Raw genomic sequence first — 26186 nt, forward strand, 5'->3', positions numbered from 1 at the left:
AATGGTGTGTTTCAAATTTTCAATTTTTTAAATAGAGTGCCTTGTCAATAGCCAAGATTAGTATGAATGAGTAAATTTGCTTATAACAAACCTATTTGTCTTCAAAGCTATTTTTCCCATTTAGCTAGAACGACACATTCAAAAGAATAAATGGTGAAAACCATTTGAGATTTATGAGTTTTTTTATTTTAATTTTATTAGACAAGACACATTATATAATATAATAATAATAATAATAATAATAATAATAAAATGAGAGATATTCTAGACTCTAGACACCTATTTTCATCAATTTGTATTGATATTTGATATAATAGACACCTTCACACTCAACTCAATATAGGATAGAATACCAGCCTCTATTGAAAGGTGGAAATAAGAATATCTCTCAACTTATTTCACATAAAAATAAATATAAACTAGGTAATAGATAATTAACTATTTGACTCGTAATTTGTAAAATCTACTACTCTTTCCCGATTCATATCAAATGGCCCGTGGCTATACAGCCACGAAAATGCACTTCCTTTACATTGTTTTTAACAACTTATCAAAAAAAAATTCCGAGTCCTCTCCTTCGTAAGGAAGTGCATTTTCGTGTATAAAATGAAGCCTTAAAAAAAATTCGATGCAGTCTACAAAACCTTTGTACGATAACCTGCGAGACATAACTCATTTGTCGGCGGTTCGACGGCTAGTATGCCTTCTATAACGTGTCCATGCGTACCTGATAGAATTCTGTCCTCCTCATGCTCGATTCCATCAGTTCATCTTTGTTCTGCTCAGTCAAATACTGCCCGAAATGGTCATTATCAGAAACTTAAACACAGCAAATTTTTTCTCGTGTCTTCCCAAGTTATACCAGACCCACTTCACCTCAAATCTTGCAAAACCCTGGGCTACTCTTCTGCAGCAAATCTTCGAAGCTATAACCCTCTTCCAACCGAAGAAAGTTCCAAATCTCAACCTTGTAAGTTTTTTGCCACTTGTTCACCAGGCCTAGAGCAAGCGGTTGCAGCAGAATTAGCCTCTCCATTGGTTGGAGCCTCATGTATCAAAGAAGGATCAGGTGGGGTTAATTTTGAAGGTACATTTGCAACTGGGTACAAGGCAAATCTATGGCTCAGATGTGCAATTAGAGTTCTACTTGAGCTGGGTCATGCAGAAATGTCCAAAAGAGATGGGGACCCTGTTTATAGCTTTGTAAGAAATGCTGTGGATTGGCCTCAATATCTGGCCTCAAGTACCCTAAAAAAATCAGGCCTGAAGGCATGGAAATTCAGATCATTTGCAGTTCAGAGCAGGGTGTGGGATTGTACACGTGTCACAAGCTCAATGTCGGCATCTACCAGAGCCAAGGACGCAATTTGTGATGCTCTTAGAGACGCGTGCAATAATAGGAGGCCTGAGCCTCCAGAGGGGGGAGGGGCTATGGCTGATGTACCCTTGTTTTTGTCACTTTACAGGAACTTTGCTACTATATACAGAGACATGAGTGGCATTAGTTTGCACAGAAGAGGATATAGGGCTGCAATGCACAAGGCTAGTTTGAGTGAAGCTGTTGCTGCTGGTATTCTTACTCTTGCTGGATGGAATACCAGGGTTGAAGGTTTGGGGTATGCTAACAAGAATAATAGTTTTAGAAGTCTAGAGAATATGGTTCTGTTGGATCCAATGTGTGGGTCTGGCACTTTTTTGATCGAGGCTGCATTGATGGCAGCTAACAAGGCTCCTGGGATGATGAGGACCACTTGGCCTTTTAAGGTAAGCCATATTTTTTTAATGTTGGCACTATGCAGAGTAGGATTGAGCGAGTAAATTTGATTCTGATTAGTTTTTTATTTTATCTAGCTTGGTAGATGCCCTTTTTCATTTGGGTAATCTTTTGTTTAGTTACAAAGAGGTAGTTGTATATGTTTTTCAAATTCATTGGGGACTTCCACCGAACCTCTCTGTTTAGGTAAGCAGCAACTGGCATGTTGAATGTGGTATTTTGCCCACTTTCAGTCTCGTATCACTTTTCCTAGGATTTGAACTTGAGGATCTGTTAGGGAAGCCCTGATATTGTCGCCGTCCACTTCTTTACAGCTAGTTTTTTATGGAGTTATTTTTACCTTTTATTGGTCACCCAACCATTAGATGCTGTTAGTATTGTACAAAAACCCAATTCAAGTTCAGCTCAAAGTTCTGACTACAAAATGCAAAACATTTGCTCACAGAAAATACAAAAGTTTGGTATTATGTTCGAGAAATAAAGGCAATTAAATCTGTCTGCATAGTTTATAGTTGAGTTTGTTTTCTCATTCTGAAGACAAATTGAGGAGAGAATGTCTCTGCAATCCAAGATGAAGCTGTTACCCACTTTCTTGTATTGTTAAACGGCATAAAATATGATCAGGATCCATCTTCCATCTTCTTTGATTTTGTAGCCACGCAGACTTAGTTCTGTTACTAATCATCCTGAAATTAGTTTTTTTCCTCTGAACACTTATATATGATTATTTGAAAATTTATCATTTTAGTTGTAGCAAAACTTTTAGGTATATTTCTTTTGTTTAAGAGTAACTGGGACCAGCACTATGTCCATATTTGTTCTAGGGATTAACAGGCCCCAGTCCTGGATGTGTTGTTACCTAAGTTGCTGATTCGGGTGCAGATGCAGATGCGGGTACAAGAATTGGTGTGTGGATGTGTGAATTGTGTGTGTGGATGCATGAATTGTGTGTGTGGATGCATGAATTTGTTTTTGGTGGTTGTGGATGGGTTTGGGTGTGTTTTTATAAACATATATTTACAAAGAAATGCAAGATATATACAGAATTAAATTATTTGATTGTATGATACTTCACCATTGATCAAGATAAATATTAAATGCTAATTGATAGTTCACAAATATTCAAATAAGCCATATCATATATGTCTATGTTCACGATTTGAATGTAAATCAGAAAATCATTACAATTACAAAATCAAAATGTAGTTCATGATTCAATGCTCATCAATTAAGATTCAATAATCAAAATCATAAGGATTCTCAAAATAATCCTATTCATCTCTAGTTGCTGCAAGTTTGAGATTGTTTGAACCCAAAGTTGTTCCACTTGTACTAGATGCACCATGTGTTGGGATGTAATCATCATCATCATAATTTGTACGAGTCTAGTAAGATCCTCAACGATTGCACCCAAGTTGGCACATTCAGGGGCTACATTCAATGCTTCGCTGCCCCATCCTTGTAGCATTCCTCCTTACATGACAAAAGACACAAGTTGGTATGAATGTAAACCAAGCGAGCCTAACTATTTACACTTCACTAAGTGGATAAAGGAGTATGTGTTGACTTTATGGTAGTGCTGGTTAACCGCAGGCAAATCATCAGACCTGTTGTCTTTTCAGCCTAGATGATAAGCTCTTATCATCACCCTTGAGCACACTACATATTTTGTACATCGCATAATTCATTAGTATTGATGCATGAATGGCCTTGCATATATATGAACTGACCCCTCTTAATAGAGCTCCAGTTGGTCTTGTAGTTTTGGTGACAAGAATAGGATCTGACCTATTAATTGCAAGTAACATTCTTATAGGTCTTGCCCAATTACATAATTTCAAGTTACATGAATCGCCAAATAGGGGCAGACCCAAATAAGTATTGATATGACAAAGTTCATTAACAACATGGCTAAGGCCAACAGGTGTACTAGGCCTTCCTTTGAAGAGATCTGACGTAACTACACACCAACACTCGCTCTTAGCTAGGAAGCTTTCTTTCTCAATATTCGAGATACATAGTGACAACCATCATGGCTTACTCCCATGAAAATGCAAGTGAACACAACCACCACGGATACTCCCAAAGGGTGGATCCATCATGGCTACTTCCATGAATGGAAACACAAGTGCTTATCATAGAAATGTGATCAATTTCACGAACACAACTACCATGGCTACTCCTAGAGGGTGGATCCATCATGGCTACTTCCATGAATGGAAACACAAGTGCTTATCACATAAATGTGATGACATTCACCATGGCTATTGCCAGATAGTGAATAAACAAAAGTTATACATCATGGAATTTCTTCCATGACATCCACCATGCCTACTCGCAGAGGGTGGATCCACTATACCTACTCGCAAAGGATTGAACAAGAACTTTCACCTCAGACTTCTCCCAAAGAAGAATGCATCTCCACTATATCTACTCGTGAAGGGTGGATCAAGGGCTTTCACCTTGGACTTCTCCTAGAGAAGAATGCATCTCCATTGTGCCTATTCGCAGAGGGTGATCCATCATTCCTACTCAGAAAGGGTGGATTTACCATACCTACTCACAGAGTTGGAACAAGGGCTTTCACCTCAAATTTCTCCTAGAGAAGATTGCATCTCCGCCATATCTACTCGTAGGGGGTGGAGCCACCATGCCTACTCGTAGAGGGTGGAACGAGGGCTTTCACCTCAAACTCCTACTAGAGAAGAATGCATCTCCACCATACCTACTCACGGAGGGTGGATTTGCCATACTTACGTGTAGAGGGCAAAATGAGAGCTTTCACCTTAGACTTCTCCCAGAGAAGAATGCATCTCCATCATACTTACTCGCAGAGGGTGGATCCACCATACCTACTCGCAGAGGGTGGGACGAGGGTTTCCATCTCAAACTTCTCTTGGAGAATGCATTATTGAGGGCTTGCACCTCAAGATTCTCCCAGAGAAGAATACATTATTAGGGCTTGTACCTCAAACTTCTCTAGAGAAGAATACATTGCCAAGGTGACGTGGTTCCCTCTGAGCTTGATATTGTCCTTCTGAAATGATCGGCTCCCTCTGAAGAATATATCAGCCTTTCGACCTCTTCATCCAAGGTTGCTTCAAACGATATGTCAAACTCCCTTTGAATAAGATATCAACCTTCAGACCTCTTCGATCAAGGTTGCCTCTAATGAATTATCAGACTCCCTCTGAATGCTAATTCGTCCTCTTCAAAGAAATGCAATCAGTTATGAAGATCTCCCTTTCTTGAAGGCAGTCTCTTATGCCTCTTGGTCCATCCTAAGAGCATTTCACAGAGATTAATAATAGTCCAAGACAATTTCAAAGAGAAATACCAATGTTTGAATTGTACATGATTCATTATCCCAATGATATAAAATTCATAAACATAATTCAACCATAAGGAATACTTATCTCTTTATAAGTTAGTATTCCACCAATGTTCTTTCTTGATTTCGTTCGATTATGAAACTAGACAAAATGCAGGGTGAAGCATTGAGTGAAATGAAATATATAAGCCTTTTCCAATTTTCAAATCGACTCTGATACCATGTTGACTTTATGGTAGTCCCGTCAACCATAGGCAAACCATCAAATCTATTTCCTTCCCAACCATAGATGATAAGCTGTTATGACCACCTCCAAGCACACTACATATTCTATACATTGCAGAATTCATTAACATTGAAGCAAGAATTTATGGCCTTGCATATATATGAATCATTGCCTCCTAATATACCTCTTATTGGCCTTGTAGTTTGGGCACCAAGAATAGGATTAGCCCTATTAATTACAAGTTACATTCATATAGTTCTTGCTCAATACAATAGGTCTTACCCAATTATATAATTGCAAGTTACGTGAATTGCCCAGATAGGGACAGACCCAAACAAAGATTGACATGACAAATTTCATTAGCAACATGGCTAAGGCCAACGAGCCCATTAGCCATTAGATGTACTAGGTTGGCCCTAGAAGGGATCCAACCTAGTTACACATCAACAATATGTACTTCAATTCTGTTAAGCGGTAGAAGAACTTACAATTGGGACAATATTTGCAAAATAAAAAATAAAAATGCAAAGCAAATTAAAGAAAGTTAAGTACTAAATTGTAAAATACAATTGTTAAAAAAACCAAAAAAATTTGTGAGAGGATCTTGACTGCAAGAGGTTGTAACTTGTAGATACTTAAATGGTTGTATAGAGGTACCGCCATGTTAAAGCTTCCATATTGTTTTGGCCCGTGATTGCAATTGAACTATGTTTTATTCTCTAGGCAAATAAGAAAATTTTTGTCCTAACCTTTTTTTTTTTCACTTTTTAATCTTGGAAGAGTCTTTAAAAGATTTCTTGCACCCATTAGCAACTTTTTCTTTTGCATATGGTGCTACTCTATCTAGCATAATAAGTACTTCAATGCTATAGTAGCTCAGAGAGGGCATATACAAGGAGGTGCAATGGGATGGCCATCATTTCCTAATGATGATGAATGATTGTTTCCACCTTATTGCATAAGGCTTCACATTCTATGGGGTCACTCTCATGTGATTGTATTTCAATTTTTTACTATCTCTACCATCATGTGCATGCCATCATAGACACCCCCTAAACAAGGTGAATTTGTATCAGCAAATCAGAGTGTAATCATGATAGGCTTGGTGAAATCCAATACGTATTGCACACAAGCCCACTAACTGCTATCTAAGACCAATCCCTTGACCTTTTTAGCCCCTCTTTGAATATGAAGCCTCCCATACACCCCATTGGTTGGAAATAACCATTTGGCTCAATGCCTCTTGCACCTTGAGCTGTCATCTCATAACAATAGTATGAGATGCAAAGCAAGTCTCAACAACCTAAGTAAATAACAATATGCCAATAAATATTAAGGAATTTTTTATACGACTTGATAATTGAATAAAATTTGTTAGAAATAAATACATAAATTTAATTTAATAATTACAATTTACCTTCAACAAATCCAATTTCAAGAAAGATCTGAATATCGATTGTGACATTTGGTGGTTTATCACAAACATTTGGATCTCCTTCCCCTCGGTATATTTGTTTCGCCCAATCTATTTGAGTGCCAATTTGTTGCATCACCAAAGTTAAGGGAGTGTATGATGAAAAATGCAGTCATATCGTCCCTCAACCAAAGCACTTGCATCCCTACAATTTTTTGCATTATTTGTGATTACCTAGATCGCATTTTGACTACACACCATCTCTATGACCTCAATGAGAATTTTGGAAATGAACTGTTCATCTTTCACTTCCCCCTCACATTCAATTGCCCTAAAAAACATTGTCTCTTTGGAGGACACTGCAATAACATTAATCAATGGAAATTTCTTGTATGTTTCCATCCATTGAAAATAATAAAAACACCAAACATTTTCCAAGAATCTCTAATTGGTTGAAGAGATCTCTCTATGGAAGTCCTCTCTTTTTGCAATATGGTGGTACACACCTTTTTGTAAGCAGCCATTGCACTATTGATGGCCACCGCCATCTCTATCCAACATGGCGATCTCACCAAGTTGAAGGGAAGACCATTGGCATAGAGGAAATATCCAATGGCTTGATTAAAAAGCTTTCTTGCTTTTTTTTCTACTTCTTCCTTCTCTTTTTCGACATAGGTAAGAATGGATGTTTGGAGGATACAACTGGTTCAATGGGTAACCACATTTTTTACTTTCGAGATGGGCTAACATTTTTGATAAATTTGATCTTTAAAATAATATATCAGCTTCTTTTTCTCTTACAAATCTTGCTATTTGTGCAGGAGTTATTCCCTTCTTATCTTTGTGTTTATACATTTCATCCCTTTAGTAGAAGGGCCTAAAAAGCGAAGTTTAACTTGAGAACACGAGCTATTAAATGGTTTAGTACAACAATAATAACACTTCCAAATATATGACTCAACTCCTACAACTTGTGATATTCTTGTGATATGTCTCCATAAGGGAAATCTTATATCAATTTTGAATTTATCGACTCCTTGCCCTCCCATTGAAATTTCATTACCGGGCATTCTTGCACAATGGAAAATTTGATTCCCTGCTATTACAAGAAATTTTGAAAAATTAAGTAAAAAAAATACTAGAAAATTCAAGCATACAAGTGCAAAAAAGGATACAAAACGTTAAAATGGAGAGCTAAACTTGTTTATTTTTTTCTTGAAAAAAATAATTAAAAAGATTTGAAAAATTCTTCCCAAACTTGAAAAAATTCATCAAAATCTCAAAAAAAATCATTTGGGGACACTGCAATAACATTAATCAATGGAAATTTCTTGTATCTTTCCATCCATTGGAAACAATAAAAACACGTAAAGTTTTCCAAGAATCTCTAATTGGTTGAAGAGATCTCTCTATGGAAGTCCTCTCTTTTTGCCATATGGTGGTACACACCTTTTTATACCTAGGACTTGTGTAAGCAACCAGTGCACTATTAATGGCCACCACCATCCCTGTCCAACATGGTGATCTCACCAAGTTGAAAGGAAGACCATTGGCATAGAGGCAATATCCAATGGCTTGATCAACAAGCTTTCTTGCTTCCATTTCTACTTCCTTTTCTTTTCTGACATAGGTAAGAATTGATGTTTGGAGGGTACAACTGTTTCAATGGGTAACCACATTATTTACTTTCGAGATGGGCTAACATAAGAAGTTTGTTGTGATAAATTTGATCTTCTAAATTATTTATCAACTTCTTTTTATCTTAGAAATCTTGCTATTTGTGCAGGAGTTATCCCCTTCTTATCTTTGTGTTTATACATTTCATCCTTTTAGTACAAGGGCCCATAAAGTGAAGTTTAACTCAAGAATACGAGCTATTAAATGGTTTACTATAACAATAATAACACTTCCAAATAATGACGCAACTCTCGCAACTTGTGATATTCTTGTGGTATGTCTCCACAAGGGAAATCTTATATCAATTTTGAATTTATTGACTCCTTGCTCTCCCATTGAAATTTCACTACCGGGCATTCTTATTATAAGAAATTTTAAAAAATTAAGTTAAAAAAAACTAGACAATTCAAGCATACAATTGCAAAAAAGGATATAAAACATTAAAATGGAGAGCTAACCTTGTTTCTTTATTTCTCAATTTAAATTTTTTTTTTTTGAAAATTTTCTTCCCAAACTTGAAAAAATTCATCAAAATCTCAATAAAAATCATTAAAAGACTCAAGAATGGGATCATATGCTTACCGTAGAGTCTAGACGCTTAGATCTCCTTTCTAGAAGCTATATAGCACCCTACAAATGATCCTCTTCGAAAACAATCATTTGCTCTTTAAAATACCAAAATGGAGACCAAATGGGAAGAGAGCAAAACAACAAACAAAATGAGAGGCAAAATAATGAATGACCTCTGTTATGGCTGTTTTAGGGTTTAGTTGTAAAAGAAATAAAAATAAAATGTTTTTAAGTGAAATGAATTATACTTTATGAAGTTACTGATCAAATCTGGGGAGCAACGTAGGGAATGGAACACAATGGATAAATGGGAATACCTTTTCTTGAAAATATTAGAACCATTGACAATAAAGAGACAAAGCTTTTTGAGGGCGGACATGCTCTAACAGAGAATTTTCACATTTTGTTTCAAGACACTATTGAAGCATCTGTACAGAGAGAGGCCACACAACCAAAGTTCTTGAGGACACTTGTTTGGGATGCCTTGAACGTAAGCCCTGTGGCAAACAAGCTCTTACATTAGTTTCTATGTCTGTTCGTGCAAGCATTTCTCACACAGATGAGGCAAAGGGAGGAAACTGAGAGGGAACAACACTGCCAACAGAGCTTGAGGAACTTTGTTGGAAACAATCGTCGAGAGGAGGAACGTGATGAGACTTGACGGAGGACCAACCCATGAGCTTTAAGCATTGGGAGTGGCAAATGAAAAGAACACTTGTAAATCTATAATGGTCGCACATATGACCCACGTCTACAGAGACGTGTAAATAAAAAGTGTTTTGTTTACTACTTATGACAATTGTTTAAATTAATGCCCAATTTACTAAATAAAAATAGAAATAGAAAGGAAAAACTCGGATGATCTGCGAGCCTCACACAAAGCTTGAATTCTTGTGCAGCAAGCCGAACGAAGACGAAGGTTAAGGCAACTTGCCGAGGGACGACCAATTGAAGGGTTGTCTGAAGGGGACCTTGGAGGTGTCATGGAGGGTGACCACGGGGGTGCCACAAGAGGCACATGAACCATCGAAGGCGGAGGCCACGGTTTGTTGGAATGCTGACAAGTGAGAAGCAGCAAAGAATTGCTTAAGGAGACATGACGCTGAACTTGATCAAAGAGATGCGAGAACAATTCATAAACTTATCTCGCACTCCACGAAGGGAGGAAATCGAAGATGGAGGAGAAGAGGCGAGGGAAGCTCAAGACACCGAGGCATTAAGAAGTGTCAAAGGGACACTACAACACGGTGGTCAAAGCAACTTGTCGAGATCTAATTCTATTAGTTTGAGAACACAATCAATTGGTACACAATCAATTGATCCACAACAAACAAATAGAAGAAACATGTCCCAGAAACAAAAATTACCAAAATTTACTAGACATGAGAAGGAAGATCCCGTTAGACATTGCCGCATGTTTGAAACAATATGGATCACCAGTGCAGTCACAAACAAGGATAAATGGGTACAACATTTTTTGGATACTCTACAAGGATTTGCTATGGATAGATATTCAGAGATGGATAAAAGCACATTAAGTTCGTAGGACGATCTCAGAAATGAGTTCTAGGTGGAGTTCAGACTGCTACGAGATGACAACAATGTAGTAGCAGAGATCTATAGTTCGAAGCAGGGGAAGAAGGAGACCGTAGGAGCCTATAACCGAAGGCCTAAAGAATTACTCGAGAGAATGGCCACTCAGTCGACTTACGAACTAAAGAAGAGATGGTTCATTGAAGGATTGAATGCCTCCCTAAAGAGGAAAATGAAGATAGTACCGCCCACATTGTACTTCGATGCCTATGACCAAGCCATGAACTTGGAGAGTGAAGGGAAAACATCAAAGAAAAAGAAGAAACAAAGCAACTCTTTGTTAGTAAGTGATGGATTTTTTGGGAGGGGAGCAGTACTGAAAGCGAGGAAGAACCAAATAGAAAGGCCCAAGCACTCCAGAAGGACATCGAGAGAATGTTGAAGGAGTTCAAAATGATGAAGGGGAACGTAGGCCGCAGTGATGAAAGCGAGATGTGGGGCACAAAGTGCAAGGAGAATGGGCACAAGGGGTCATGCCTGAAAAAGTTGATGTGCGACATGTGCTTGGTGATGGGCCATTCACCAAGGAATGCCCATACAACATGAAGACTTGTAGTCAACAAGTGTTCTTCACTCAGGAGCAATCGTCTACCTTTGCGGTGACCAACCATAGCAAACAAAACATAATGCATCCTCTAGCGGATACTGTAACAATTGTCGGGGAAGTAGAGGAAGGAATGAGAATAGAAGCTGAATATAGTATGATTCGAAGGGTCGGCCAATGATTCAATGTCGAGCATGCAGCCAATGGGGCTACTTTGCTAGAGATTGTACAAAGAGCTACACACCTTAGAAGTTTTGTCAATGGTGCGGGAACACGAAGACGCAAACTGTCAGAAGCCGGGCATAAATTTACTCAATATCGAGGAAGAGAAGGTACTTGTCCTCACATGAAACTAGGCGAAATAAGTCGTGTACACGGATCCCCATATAGAAAAGCAAAGTGTATGTAAAGCAAAAGAAGAAATCGAGAAGGCCATGAAAGGAAGGAAGGATACACATGTGGCCACGAGTAGCTTTGGGCAGATAGAGGCCGAAAATAACATACGGCGGCAAATATTATAAATAAAGTTGCTAGGCAAAATCCAAGCCCTCCAGACTAGGCCTCAACTAAAGACGACACTATTGAATACCTGCACCACACAGCCAAGCATCAGTTCTCAAACCAGTCCTGCACAACAGATCTATGCTCTAGGAGGGTTGATAATGGACCCCATGCTGCTGGCAGTAAACATTGGTCGACACCTGACTGTTGTTGAAATGGGGATTCTAGGAACTATTCTGACGGATACCAGAGTTGATGATGGGTAAGGGGTAAACATCTTGCCAAAGGAGACACGGAAAAATCTTGGGAAGTCTACGCTGTAACCACCCACCTTCAACCTACTTGGCGCAGATCAACATGGAATTAAACTCCTTAGGACACTCATGGCTCAACAGGTAACCATCAGGACACAACTGTTTGTATTGGACTTTGTCATGATCTTGCTGAAGAAGGGATATGACACCATCCTTGATAAGGGGATGGTTGGTGACAGCGAAGGCAAACCACAATTGGAAGAAGAATACCCTCTCGATGGAAAGTGGTGGACAAAATTTTGTTATCGACCTCTGTACACAAATGGTGAGAGAGGAGATTGTATAGTCTTCGAAGTCCGAGTTAGACGAAGAACATGATAAGATAGAGGAAGGAAGAGTCTAGATGGAGCCCAACGACAAGGATGTACTAGAACTAGAAGAATGCTTAGAGGATGATGTAAGTTCAATGAACAGACTCTTCCATTGGTGGATGGAGGACTACGAACTTTTTCATAGCTATATGTTGGGGGCTATATGTTGGGGGTGGAGGAATTTAACCAAGGTACGGAGAAGGATGTGTTTTTGCCAGAGTTCGGAGAATATAGAGAAGGCAAAGCTCAGGTAAATGAAAGTCCCTCACAAATTAGATGTCAGGAGGCCAATCAAGTACGAGGAATCATTCGTACGGATTACTAATCTCGGCGACATAGAGAACTCGCACAACAAATTAATTGGTGATGATTTGAATCCTGTACCAAAAGTGACAATAGTTGAAATCTTCACAAAATATAAAGATGTGCTCTCTTGGACTTATAAGGGATCTGAAGGGCGTACTGCCAAAGATGTGTGTACACCACATAACTCTGGTACCAGGAATCATACATGTGTAGAAAAGATCGTACAAAATGAATAAAAATTATGCCACTAAGGTTGATGAAGAGATCCAACTTATGTTCGAGCCAGAGATCATATTCAAGGTCCAAACAAGTGAGTGGGTCTTGCCAATTGTAATATCATTAAAAAAGGATGTGAACCAAATCCGAACCTGTGTCAATTTTTGGTGCTTGAACACGGTTACTATAAAGGATCCTTTTCCGATCTTGTTTATAGACACAATATTGGAAGAAGTTGCTAGGCACGAAATGTATTCATTTATGGACGAGTTTTCTGGTTATAACCAGATATCGGTCGCAAATGAAAACAAATTGAAAACTACATTCATGTTACAAGATGGAGTCTATACGTATAACCGAATGCCCTTTAGATTGTGCAATGCGCCAACAATCTTCAGAGAATAATTCTCCATATCTCTGGCAAGATACACAATCAGTGGTGTTGGGGAGTGTATGGAAAGGTGTTGGCAGGCCAGGTTAGCACTTAACCCGAAGAAGTCCCTCGGGGCAAGCTGTTGGGGCACATCGTGTGTAAGACGAGACTAAAAACCAATCCAGATAAGGTACTCGTGTTTGTTGCAATGGAGGCTCTGATTGATGTGAGCAGAGTTAAATCCTTCCTCAATTATATCGGCTGTTACAGATGATCCATAAAGAATTTCGCCCATGTGTCCTTTCCTCTCGAAAAACTAATAAGAAAAGGGGAACCCTATGTTTGGGGTATGGAGCAAGAGACTTCTTTTGGGAAGCTGAAGACCCAATTGCTAGGAGTATCGAACTTGGCATACCCTAACTAAGATAAAGATTTTCATGTGCATGTGGATGTGTCCAATTGTGTCTATTCCACAAGTAGGCTGTTGTCCAGGGCTTAGAAGAACTACAACACAACAGAGCGAGAAGCCCTAGGAATGGTATATGTGGTAAAAAAGTTTAGATAGTATTTGTTGGCCATGCTGTTCACATTTTACGTGGTCCACCAGGCATTGATGTACTTGGTGAACAAACCTATTATACAAGGTAGGGTAAGCAGATGGTTTCTACTACTACAAGAGTTTACTTTCACCATTGTTGTAAGGTCGGGGAAGGGCCATGCCATTGCGTACCCACTTTCTCAAATCAAGTCAGGAGAGCCACCAGAAGGTATCAATGATGACTTCCTTGATGCACATCTATTTCATATTGCCATCCTTCCGGAGTGGTACAAAAGTTATTGGGGAATATGTATCGACCTCATAGTTTCTGAGGGAGATGCTGCCAGGAGAGCAACGAAAGCTTGTGCTGCGAAGTAGAACATTCCAATTGATCAATACCTCTACAAAATGGGCCCAGACCAAGTGTTGCGAAGGTGTGTTATGGAAGAGGAATTGCATAGTGCCTTGCAGGAAGCACATGAAGGTCCGACAAGGGACATATGGGACCAAACACAAGACATGAAGTATGGTGGCCTACACTATACAATGATGCTAGAGAATGGGTGATTAACTATGACACTTGCCAGCGAGCGGGCAGACCATTAAAATCAGATTTTATCTTGCTTAACCCCTCGCAAGCCCAAGAATTGTTTGAACCATGGGGCTTGGATTTTGTTGGACCACTAAAGGTGTGCAAGACTTAGAGATGTCGGTTTGTGGTGGTAGTAACATAGCAAAGTAACAAGACTCGGACCTGGCCTAACTCGGCAAGGGTAACTTGACTCGTGACCCAACTTAGACTCGCTCGCGACTCAACAAAGTGACAAAACCCTTGAAATTTAGAGATTTTTAGGATTTAAAGAACATTCCATGTGCCCATTATTGAATAAAGCTTAAAAACACAATAATATCATGAAATAGAAGGTAATTTGATCACACACATAAACATACATCAATTACATAAATGAAAAGTACAAAGGTAAATACTAAATTGTAGTTGAAGGAAATAGCAAATATAGATATATAAAATCAATGAAATCCATCAAAATGTTCCAAACATATGTAAAGATAAATAAGAAGTTAAAACAAGTCTATAGCTATGGCTCCTAGTCCTAGTCCTCATCCTCAACTTCAGCCTCAAAATAATCTATAATATGCCTCCTAGTAAGGCATTTGAGGTAGGTCTTGGATGATTGACTAGCCATAGCATATGCCTATGAGGTGCTACTAGGATCAACTGTAGCTCTCTGCTCCTTTGCTGCCATTAAAAAAAAAACCAAATTTTTTGTTATTTTGGCATTTGGATTTTACCAGCCGTGGTCGGGTCACGATGCACATGACCCATGGGTCAAGAGAGTCACGCTAAGGTGACCCGCCAGGCCAAGGTTATAGGTCATTTTGACTTGGCTAGAATAAATCGACTCACTAACTTGGAATACTCGCCCAACTCACGGTGAGTCTCATTACTCTACAACAAAGTATCTCACTAAATGGGTGGAAGCACAAACATTACCAGACAACTCGACCATTAGTACAACAAAATTTATTTACGAGCATATCATCACACGTTATGGCATCCATATCCAATTGACTAGTGAAAGGGGAGGTCACTTTGTCAATCATGTCATCCAACTGTTTACAACCGAGTTCAAAATCTTTCACTCCCTCTCGAGTCTGTAATACCTGTGAGCTAATTACTAGGCAGAGGCAATAGTTAAGATTCTTGTATCAGTAATTTACAAGTTGTGCAAGGTAGAGCAAGCAGACTAGGATGAAAAGTTGTTGTCAACATTATGGGCTTACCACATGAGCTATAAGGTGACAATCAGACAGACACCATTTTGATTAATGTTCAGACAAGGAGCAGTAGTACCGATAGAGTTTATGGTTTTGAGCCCCCGGATAGCAATCGAGAATAGACTTGGTGATATGGAAAGCCTTCGGGAGAGGTTATATGGATTGGACAAGTTGGACGAGCGAAGACTAATGGCACAATGGGCAACAAAAGTGGCATAAACTCGCCATAAAGCATGGCACAATAAACATTTGAAGTAGACGAGGTCTCAATCCGGACAATTAGTGCTCAAGTACAATGGCCGCAATGAGATTAAACCTGGTAAGTTTAAAATGAAATGGGTGGGACCATACAAAATGCATAAAGTTGGTGACAATGGGTTGATCAAGTTGTGGACTCTCAATGGACATGAGATCATAGACCTAGTTAATGGTTCAAAGCTAAAGATTTACCATCAGAGGCATGAGGACCTGAGAAGACCGGATAATTTAGACTTAGGTAGAAGTTAAAAATAATAATAATAAAAATTGAAGGAAATTGAAACCAAATAAATATATAGAGAAGTCAGATCATACGACCTCTCAAAGACACTATACGACCACATGCATATATCATACAACCTATATAGGCATTGAGCAATGCAAATTGTGGGTGAAAACAGTAATGTACGATGTCTAGGCACATAGAGTGTCACCGCATGCATTCCCAGATACATCTAGAGAGATAAATCACCGTACCACCTTTATACCGTGCAGGTAGGGCAGCGAGACAAAGTGTGAAAAAGACAGGAGGGCACCATACGACATCAGGAGATACACAAGGTGGGAGGACACTGTATGGTATCATGAGATAAACCAAGCTCGTTGTACGCCACTATACCGTGCGCTGCCGTGGAGACAAAATTAAGACCATATGACCAATAAATTAAGACCGTATGATCAGGGAAAATAAAAATATAGAGGTGAAAATATAATCAAGCCATGATACGACGTAGGCTTAAGACAAACTAGGCGATTGTGAAGGAAGGAAAGCATGCTGTGGGGAAGCCAAGCTAAGGCCCTTAGGATTTCAAAATAACTCTATTCATAAGGGACGATGAAGAGGGGATGCATAGGAACAGGGGGCGATGAAATAGACCTTTGGGAGCAAGTTCCCAGAATTGAAAGAGGCACAACGCAACATGAAGCGTACAAGGTAGCGTGGGGCTTCAAGGCAAATCATCTAGTTGCGCGACCACAGTAAAAAGTTGAAGGATGCAAAAGAAACACACGATCATCTATAGCAAGGAGTTTCATGATCAAGTAAGGAAGCCCTTTCGGCAATCCCTACCCTAAAGACGTAGATAACCACTGTAGCGGGAAACATAGACCAATCAACAGACAAAACATAATAAGGGCACAACTGCCACCAAACAAGGGAAGCTAAAAACACCAAAGTAAGAGTATTGCAGCCATATGGTGACAGCTAAACCCTAACCGTTTTTCTTCTCTCTTTCCCTCCACAAAGACAAAAGAAAACAAAAACCATTATGGAGTTTGTTGGAAAGAGGAGTTGGAAAGCAAAGTTGCAGGCAGGTGATTCAAGTAGCCAAAGTATGAATCGAAATAAGCATGCAAAAACTCTACCCTCAGGCGTGAAAGTTGTAGGAGGAATGAAAAATAAAACAAGGCCAAGAGTATAGGGACAATAGATGGCATCGGCAAGTTCTCAGAGAGAGTTTGTCACAGCACAGAGCGTCACTTTTGAAGGCCTGAATGGTTTGGATTGCAAAAGATGGTAGTTTGAGAGTATAGGTACTCCAGATAATCTGCTCGTCAATGATAACTTATGGAGAGTACAAGTGCAATGGGTTATTCAAATGGCCATCTTTTGTATTAAGGATTTTGAAGGTCCATTGCGGGCGATGGTGGAATCCTTCAATAGATTTTCAAAGCAGAGCACAGATTTTCAAAGCAGAGCACCATCACCTACATGAACCAATTGGTAACGGTTTCCTTTGTAGTGCCAGATTTTCAAAAGGTGTTCGGGTTGCCAACAAAGGGGGTCAAAGGTTGATTTGTAACCACAAAAAATGGCTTAGGAGACTAAGGATTTTTATATTTCGTTAATTTTTAGAGACGACCTGAGTAGTGCAGGGGAGTCCCTTTAGAAGTCGTCGCACAATCAAGGTATTAAGAAGACATTCATTCGGGAAGGACATTGGAGATGCCTCATGAATGTCGTAAAGAGCAGATTAACAGGTTCGAGTTGCACATTTGATATTTCTTTCCCGTAGGTATCCTTGATGAATAAGTTGCTGGGCAACAGGATGTATGATTGGGCTATCGTATTGGTTGAGCGGATGTACGAGTTTATGACTCTCCAACACAAGACTTTCTATATGCCACACCACACCATAGGATTGTTGCTGAATGCCATGGTGTAAAGACACTGCGTGACCTTTTGTCGAAAGACATCCAGATAGGGCAGTTGGCACTTGGTGAGCCTCCTATTAAGAGATGGCGACACTTAGACATACCTGATGGGTTGGTCAGAAATGTGCCTGGCAGGATCTTGGTTTGAGCTTGGAACATGGGGACACTAATAGCGATCGACAAGTTACTTTTGATAGTGAGAGTGTTTCATATAGTAGCCGAGATGATGTAAAGGACGAGGTGGAGGTAGTGTTTGAGCCCCAATCATTATTTGCACGACCAATGTTGTCCTCCACGACACACTTGACACTTGTTGCTAGCACTGTCCTCGTTCCAGCATTTGGCCTAGCTAGGGCCCTTGTGGTTATGACTCCATTGGTGGTGACTTAGCCTATAGTTGTCACAGAGAGACCCCATAAGGTGATATCGGACATGGAGAAAGCCCCAGTACTAGCACCTGAGATAGCTTCAGGAGTTACAAAGTCGCAACATTTGCCATCCAGAGAGGTGATTGAAGTGCTTGAGGTAATGGAGACTCCAAAGATAGCAGATAACATACTATAGGAGCAATAGGTTAGACTCGACGTAGTTGGGTTGGATGCTATTGTACAAGTTCATACAACATTACTGGTCGACCTGGTAGGGAAGGCTTAGCAAACCAGAGATCCTACCGCAACATCGAGATAGGGACGCATTCCACTAGTAATGGGGAGTGTGAGTGATTATTTGGTGCAACGATTTCAGGCTCCACTAGTTACTCTAGGACCTTCTATCCAGTCTTAAAGTCACAGGTTAGACTCGACGTAGTTGGGTTGGATGCTATGATACAAGTTGATGCAGTATTACTAGTCGACTTGGTAGGGAAGGCTCAACAGACTAGAGATCCTACTGCAACACTGAGATAGGGACGCACTCCACTAGTAATGGGGCGTGTGAGTGATTATTTGTTGCAACGGTTTCAGGCTCCACCGGTGACTCTAGGACCTATCCAGTCTTTGATGTGAGAAGACCTCCATTGTGATGACATGATGTTGCAACAACAGAGAGAGGTAGTCACCCCAAAGTTGGAGGGTACACCGGGCAAAGAGCTGCCACCTATGGTGGTAGTAGATGTAGTGGAGGGTGGATGTCCTTCAAGAGAGATGGTCAGAGTCTGGGTCCAAAATATAGAGGAAGGACCACCACATGATCCACTTGATGAGGATTCAGAGGCATATCTTGTTGCTCTTAGCGGTGTGATGGATAGAGGGAGGAGGGTTGCGTAGAGTGTGTTTGCAGTGAGGCGTAAGGAGAAGGCTAGGGAGGAAGCTAGGGTAGCCATAGAGAGATCTCGGGAGGAGATAGCTACCCAGTTTGCTATTCAACAAACAACTTGGGCATCGAAGCGTGGAACACTCGTGGCACAACTAGAGGCAACCACTTAGGGTAAAAGTATTGTGGAGACACAATTTGTAGTAGGTACCAAGGAGAAGTGTACGATGGCGACAACTTGCAGCAGTTACACAGGAGAAGTGTGTGGTGGAAACACAATTAATAACGGAGACCCAACTAGCCGAAGCCAAGGAGGCATGCGATCAAAAGGAGGCTGAGCTGAATGATGTTGCCTTAATTTTAAAGGAGGTTGTCGAGGCAAACTTCTTGATACAAACGTATCTGGACATCTGTACACAACAGGTGTACCAACTCTGAAATAAGTTCAACCCTCCAACATCCTCATCAGTTCCAGGGATGCTTCCTTCTTCCTCATCTTAGCTGTTTCTTTCTGTTATGTATTCAGCATTATCCCATTTTGTATTCATCATCAGGAGACGACTTGCTTTTTGGGGGGGGGGGATGATGTTGTCGGGAAACTTGGGTAGTTAGGCAGTTTGGCATAACCGAGGCAGTTATACGGGTGCTACGGGTAAGATGGTTTGCTTCGGACCCCCTTAGACACTATATGTATGGACATTCTTCATAAGCAAAGACAATGTCGTGTTTTGTTCGATGATTAATGAATATATGGTTTGCTTCCGAGTTCTCTTCATTTCTTGTATTGATACCTTGTTCTGTATTTATGCATTAGTTCCTGTTACCCCCACGAGGGTAAACAAGTGGATTCGAAGAGATTTTTCAAGAAGATCTGCATTCACAAGTAAGTTTTCTAAATTCTTGTTCGTTTTAGTGGGAAGGGGAAGAGGAATATGTAGATTAGTTTCATATTGTACTTGACTTTTGTATTTGCTTATCTTTTTACAAAGACAATTTGCTATTTCTAGTTTGCTTTAGAGTTCACAGTCTCTGAATATGGCTGCCAGCCATTGGTATTCCCCATGAGGATGCAATTTTGTAACACATTGCATTTTTATATATCTAGATCAGCTTGTTTGGTTAGTTTACTCATTTACTGACTCACTAGATGCATATCCTCATTGACTTTTGCTAAAAAGTGCATTTCTAATTAAATTTAAGTCATTTTTAAAATTCCTTATATTTTCTCAAGAAGTTGCTGATATATCTCCGATATTTGCCGAGAACTTTTTTTTTGCTTCACCTATAAGTGGCTGAGAACAAGATTTTGAACTATGGGTGCAGTAGCGATTTCCTTTTTAAAGAAGGATACCTCTGCCTTTGAGTTTCCATGCAGTTGTCCTTTTGTTAGTAATCTTAGATCTCTCTATCTAGAGGAAACCAAGAGATTTTCATGGTCTAATAATTTATCTCTGTGTTTAATCCTACTAGTTTGGTTACTGAGCATTCAATTTTTTAGCTCAGTATGCTAATAGATTACATATTGATTTATGTCCAGCCTGGTTTCCTTAGCCCTGGGCTTTTCCTGCAGAGCATTGTCAGACACTGCATTCGTGTATTGTTGGCTCCTTCAAGACATCCCTGAACACTGACATTTGATTGTTTTGATTCCTGTCTGCATAGTATTTACTGGCATCTAGGGCTTTGCAATGTCTGTCATCCACTTATATATTTAATCATTGTACTAGTTTATGGGTTGGTTACTTTTTTAAGGTTAACCTGTGTATACATCTCTTTCTGGATTTTCCGAGTTTTTGTGTTTTGCGTTGTTTATAGAGCCTCCTTTTCCCAGTCCTTTGATATTGTACCTGCTGCAAATTCCAGTCCCCTTGATTTATTTCTGGCTATTTATGGATATTAATATAGTTTCTCTCTTTGACTTCCATTGATGTTATGGCAACGATTTTAACCTGTAGAGGTTTAAGATTTCTAATTCTGATATCTGCAAAAGAAAAATGAACTGTTATATTTGTTTTAGGACTAGTTTTCCTTGGAAATAAGCAAAGATTTAAATGAAAAATCTAATTGAATAGAGAGTTGCAACTCTAAATATCCTTTTCTCACACCATATGCTAGGGAACAGTAGACATCGCAAATGAAATATTCCGAAGCCTGCTTTTTGACAGGGGATTTTAATTTACATAGAGAATTTCAAAAGATAACTTTTTCAAGTCCAAAGTTATTGTGGTTACAAGATGAATTTTTAAATACAGTGTACAATGAGATGTTGAAAAGTCTGCATTTTTGGACAGATGGTCATTGGAGTGCTGTGAAGTGTTTCATGCTAATTGAAGCAATACTATGAATGTTTCCAGTTTTTTGCTTCTATCCAAAGTTTGATGCTTGAAATCATTTTCTTGTTCCTTTTGGTATGCTTTTGTGAAAGCTTAATTAAAAGTTGAAGGTAAGCATAAGCTCTAGGCCAAATTATCCTATGCTTGGGAATGTTCTTGCCTTTGTAAAGCTGTCTCATCAGTGTGGAATCTGTCATATGCACTCATTTCTCTACTTTCTACTTCCAGAAAATTTTGCTATTGATTTGTTCCCTGACAACTTTACTCTTGCAAAACTCCTAATTTATCATGATCTGACACATTTGTTGTGCCATTTCCCAAGGCTTTCAAGAAGTGCTTGTGAATTTATTTTTGTATATACTATTTCAGATATTTTTTATGCTTACTGGCAAAAGAATACAGAGCCCATACAGACTGAGTGTTGCAATCAAGTTTGTTGTCAAGGTGAGGACATCTTTTGGTATTCTTATTTTGAGTAGACTTATTCTAGAAATTAATTGTTAAACTTTGATGGCTGAGGGTTTGGTAAAATTAACATGGGGCTATCTTCAAAACAATAGACATGCTCCATGACAGTGCGACCTATAGTTTAGGACCAAATCTTTGTTTCTAACATGAATCTTCTTTAGTAAAATATACACAGTTAAAACCACAAGAACACATAATTCGTCATGCGAAACTCATGCCAAGTTTACAAGATACAGCACATCCTGGTTTGGATGGTAAAGCTTAATTTCCTTTTTTGTTACTCTAAAATTTTAATCTCTAAGCACTATATTTGGCACGAAATTGAAAACTTATTTCCTTTTTTGTAAGAAATAATAGACCATTCTACACTTCCCTGAGATTGTGTTGATTTCTTTTCTGTTTTAAACCCAGGAAATCAAATTCCATTTGTACTTTTGCCATGCTGTGTTAATGCTATGTAAATTTAAGATGGTTTGCTCTTTCAAAGGAGGAAACACAAAATGCTTCTTTTTTCTTGACATTTTGTCAATGTGGATGCTTTTTGAATGACTAAATGTATTTTTAACATGGAGGGACCGAAGGTACATGAATTTAGGGTTTTATTGTTTCTTGTAATAGGATTATTGAAATTTGTACAGAGTTTGTGAGAAGTTCACATTACATATAAATGTCATAGAACTTTACAAAAAATTGTCTCAGAAAACTTTCTGTCTGTAAAATCACGTGGATTAACACAAAACATTTTATTCATTGAAGTGTAAATACTAGATTATGATGAATTGCATGGTGGGTTTGATGCTTTGCTTTCTAGTTTCTTCAAACAGGTTGGAGGTTGGTTTTTGTAACTTTATTTACTCAATATTCTTGCAAATTGGGTGGTAGTTAAGCTTAATACCCAGCAAAGATTGTAAAAGATAGATAATATTGCAATGTTGTTCCTCGTAGTCATGGCATGACTTCAATTCAGTAATGTGGAGAGAGTGTTGCAAAAATGCAGCCTCAGCAGAAACTGTGATGCCCAAGGGGCTTAGAATTCTGGGGAACGATAAACATGAGGGTGCTTTATCTTTATGTGCGAGGGATGCTGAAGCTGCCGGGATAAAGTATGCCCTTGAATTGAGCTGCAAGGATTGTAGAGAATACATTCCAAGTGTAACTCCATCTCTTGTGGTAGTTAACCCTCCATGGGGTTATCGCCTCGGCAATGCAGGGTATAGTGCTGGTTTCCTGATCTGGATGATAAAACTTTACAAGATTGTATGCTTTGATAATCTAAATTTAACGTTTGGCAATAAATGTTGATTTTTGCTCATGCAGTGAAAATGATAATGAAGACGTGGAATCTACATGGCAAGCTTTGGGACTGTTTTCGAAGCAATATTGCAACTGTGCAGATATGTATATCTTAAGTGGCAGGTCAACTGTGACGAGAGAGTTGTGCATGAAGGCTGATAAAAAATGGCCTATAACAATGGGAGGCATTGATTGTCGGTTGTTACACTATTATGTGTTGCCTCCCAAAGTTGGCATTAATACAGATATGGATTATAAACAAGTGACTGAGGTAAAGGAAGCCATTGCAAGATGAGCCAACATATCTTGATCTTACACGTCACGTTACCCCAGCAATGATGTTCATACTCAATCCTCAGGGTTTGTTAAAGGATCAGCTCCTGTAATCTTTGAGATGTTATGAATTATCTGCTGTGATGCAGTTATGCAACTTTCAGGAGCTGTTTTCCAGCATGTCAATGTGGGAACTTGGTAAGCAGACATGTTATGTAGTATGTAACAATTTCAACATGTTAAAATAATTCATAGTTTGTTATATTCTTGCCAAAAAACTTGGTACTGTGATTTGAATTCCTTAGAATGGAATTAAAACTATACAACAATTGGAGATGAAATAATCATTGATTGTGAACGATATTATCTCCAGGTGCAAAAGCTTCCTTTTTGATGTTTTGCATGGCCATCTTATATGTACAAACATAAGCAAATATTGAGCCTCCAGTATCCCTAATGCTTTTTCATTTAAACTTGTGCTTGGAGTGTGTTTTTTTGTTCAATGATGAATGACCATGAACGAGTTTGACAATATTTGGAGAAAAGAAATGCTTGAATATTGATTGCTAACCATCATATCCTTTTTACATATTTACTTTTATTTTATTTTGATGCAGGGAGCCTGTTTCTTGTCTCTAGGAATGGGGTTGTAACTTTTGTTGACAATTTCAAACAAGTTACTAGCCATCTGCGTATCCATCGAAAGCCACAGACAATGGAGTGGCCATTTGTTCCTGTTGAAGTACATTATTGATACATTAGAATTTTACACTTAAAGGATGTATATATATTATAAAATGACACTATACAATGCAGGCTTGTTGAGGGTTATAATAAAAGATTTCCCTCTTATTGAAATTTGTTGTGTATTTCTTCTCGGGCATAAGCTTGATTACAGTGTAGTTAAACATGACACCATCAAGTGACTTTGTTGTACCAAGCCATTTATTTCTTTTCCTCTTGCCATATTATTTTTAACGGATAAAAAGCTATTGAACAGGATCCCCCAACCTTCTATAAAGGATGGAAGGAGGCAAAAATATGTGCCAAAGACTATAAAAAATTCACACACTATTGTGGATTAAGGCATATGAAAAAATTTACATATCACAAATCAAAACCATATTGTAACACAGGTAACTAGTAACCTCATTACATGATAAAGCAGCAGGTTCATTCTAATATATCCTTTAGTTACGTTGGCCATTTTCGTTGTATATTTTTGAGGTGAAAATTGTGTGATTCATTTTGGAAGTTATCAATAAAAGTCCACGACTGCGAAATCAAGACATCATGCCCTCCAAAATCAAATATAATTCCAGGTACATAGAAAACAGTGCCTTGCCAATCGATACCTTATGCTTTTGTTTTTTCCCACCGTATTTTCTTTAATTGTCATTGTGAGAACAACTCTCTAAAAATGATAGCATTTGAATACGCAATTGATCTATTCCCAACATTGAGAAGCCCAGGGTTTTGTCAACAAAGGAGAAGGTGAGTCCCCCAATGCTTTTGTCAGTGTGTCCCCCAAAGGAGGAGCAACCTTAATTGCAATTGCAGAGGTCATCTTCAACAATTACCTTTCCCTTTTAACGAGTGCCTATATATCACAGAGTCTTCCAAGAATGACTTGGAAGGAGGCCGAGGGGTTCGTTGAATTTTCTATCGAGGCATTATGTAGATGTTGGCACCAGTGATGGTGCAACTTATGACAATGGCTACCTAGGCAGGAGGATTGACTGCCTGGGTATGCCCCCCATCATGCCTCCTCATGCCGATTCCCCGTGCCATCCGTCTCCTGCGTCCATGACATCTCCCTGTCTTGCAGTTGTACTCATCTCTGACGGTGACAGACGGAACAAACGCGTTGAGGAAGGTGGAGAATTTAATTCATCCAAGATCGCCGACTGCAAACAAGATTTGCACGCCAAGAAATCAAACATGCTAATATCAATTACACACCAACTTTCACAAAAAGAAGACGTGTCGAAAAGAAGTGGGAAGGTAATCAGCTGTCCAAAAATTTTCTGTAATCACCGGCTGCCTGCTGTTACTGCCAACCATCTTACTTCTGTAATCAGTGGCTGCTTGCTGTTACTGCCAACCATCTACCTCCCCACTCTTCACCAGGCAAAAGGTATGTGCGCAACATGTTTTGCTTTGATTTTCATATCCTTCGTTGGTATAGTTTTGCTTTGATTTTTATCCTTATACAGATTCATTTCATTAATGTTGTGTGTTTACTTGCTCGGAGGAATATTTGTTTAATCCAAGCCTTTTGAAATAAGGGTTTAGATTTATCTGCAGTATCTCAAATGTTAACAACTTTTATAAATACAGTATCTCTTACAGTTATAGTAGAGATAGAAACATAGATGTTAATTATTTCTGATATGATTAATGTTATGCTTTGTTTTTAAATTAAATTGTATAGATATTTTTAGATTACATTCTATCGTCTATAGACCATCATCAGAACAAGAAAACAACATACTTGACTTTTCTTTTAAATATATACAAAAAAATCATTTTTATAAAATCATAAGCACACACATCTGCTATTTATCCATGAAGAAATATGTAAAGCCCAGCTCTACAACTAAGACTAAGTCTTTGGCTAATTTTTTTTGAAAATTTTCCATTATTATTCTGGAGCACATGAAATCATCAA

General features: G+C 38.9%; 1 protein-coding gene and 1 long non-coding RNA gene across 2 annotated transcripts; both read left to right on the plus strand.

Annotated features, from left to right (window-relative positions):
* The first annotated feature begins 568 nt into the window (after window positions 1-568).
* LOC149544295 (uncharacterized) lies at window positions 569-23988 on the plus strand. The gene is made up of 3 exons (XM_089798773.1): window positions 569-1764; window positions 22895-23160; window positions 23267-23988. Exons 1-3 carry the CDS (start codon window positions 700-702, stop codon window positions 23535-23537), a joined length of 1602 nt encoding a protein of 533 aa, XP_089654899.1. The 5' UTR covers window positions 569-699; the 3' UTR covers window positions 23538-23988.
* Window positions 23578-24459, plus strand: LOC149544296 (uncharacterized). Its single transcript, XR_016355764.1, has 2 exons — window positions 23578-23713; window positions 24133-24459. It is a non-coding gene; the product is annotated as an uncharacterized LOC149544296 (long non-coding RNA).
* The last annotated feature ends 1727 nt before the right edge of the window (window positions 24460-26186 follow it).

The sequence above is a fragment of the Cupressus sempervirens genome, chromosome 8, assembly GCF_028749045.1.
Source record: "Cupressus sempervirens isolate cs-2001-9-10 chromosome 8, ASM2874904v1, whole genome shotgun sequence".
Taxonomy (NCBI): Eukaryota; Viridiplantae; Streptophyta; class Pinopsida; order Cupressales; family Cupressaceae; genus Cupressus; species Cupressus sempervirens.

Excerpts from the sequence above, each read along its gene's own strand:
- LOC149544295 (XM_089798773.1), top strand. The coding sequence starts at position 700 with ATGCCTTCTATAACGTGTCCATGCGTACCTGATAGAATTCTGTCCTCC. Across the intron at positions 1,765-22,894 it reads GGACCACTTGGCCTTTTAAG|TCATGGCATGACTTCAATTC; the intron begins GTAAGCCATATT and ends TGTTCCTCGTAG. Across the intron at positions 23,161-23,266 it reads TATCGCCTCGGCAATGCAGG|TGAAAATGATAATGAAGACG; the intron begins GTATAGTGCTGG and ends TTGCTCATGCAG.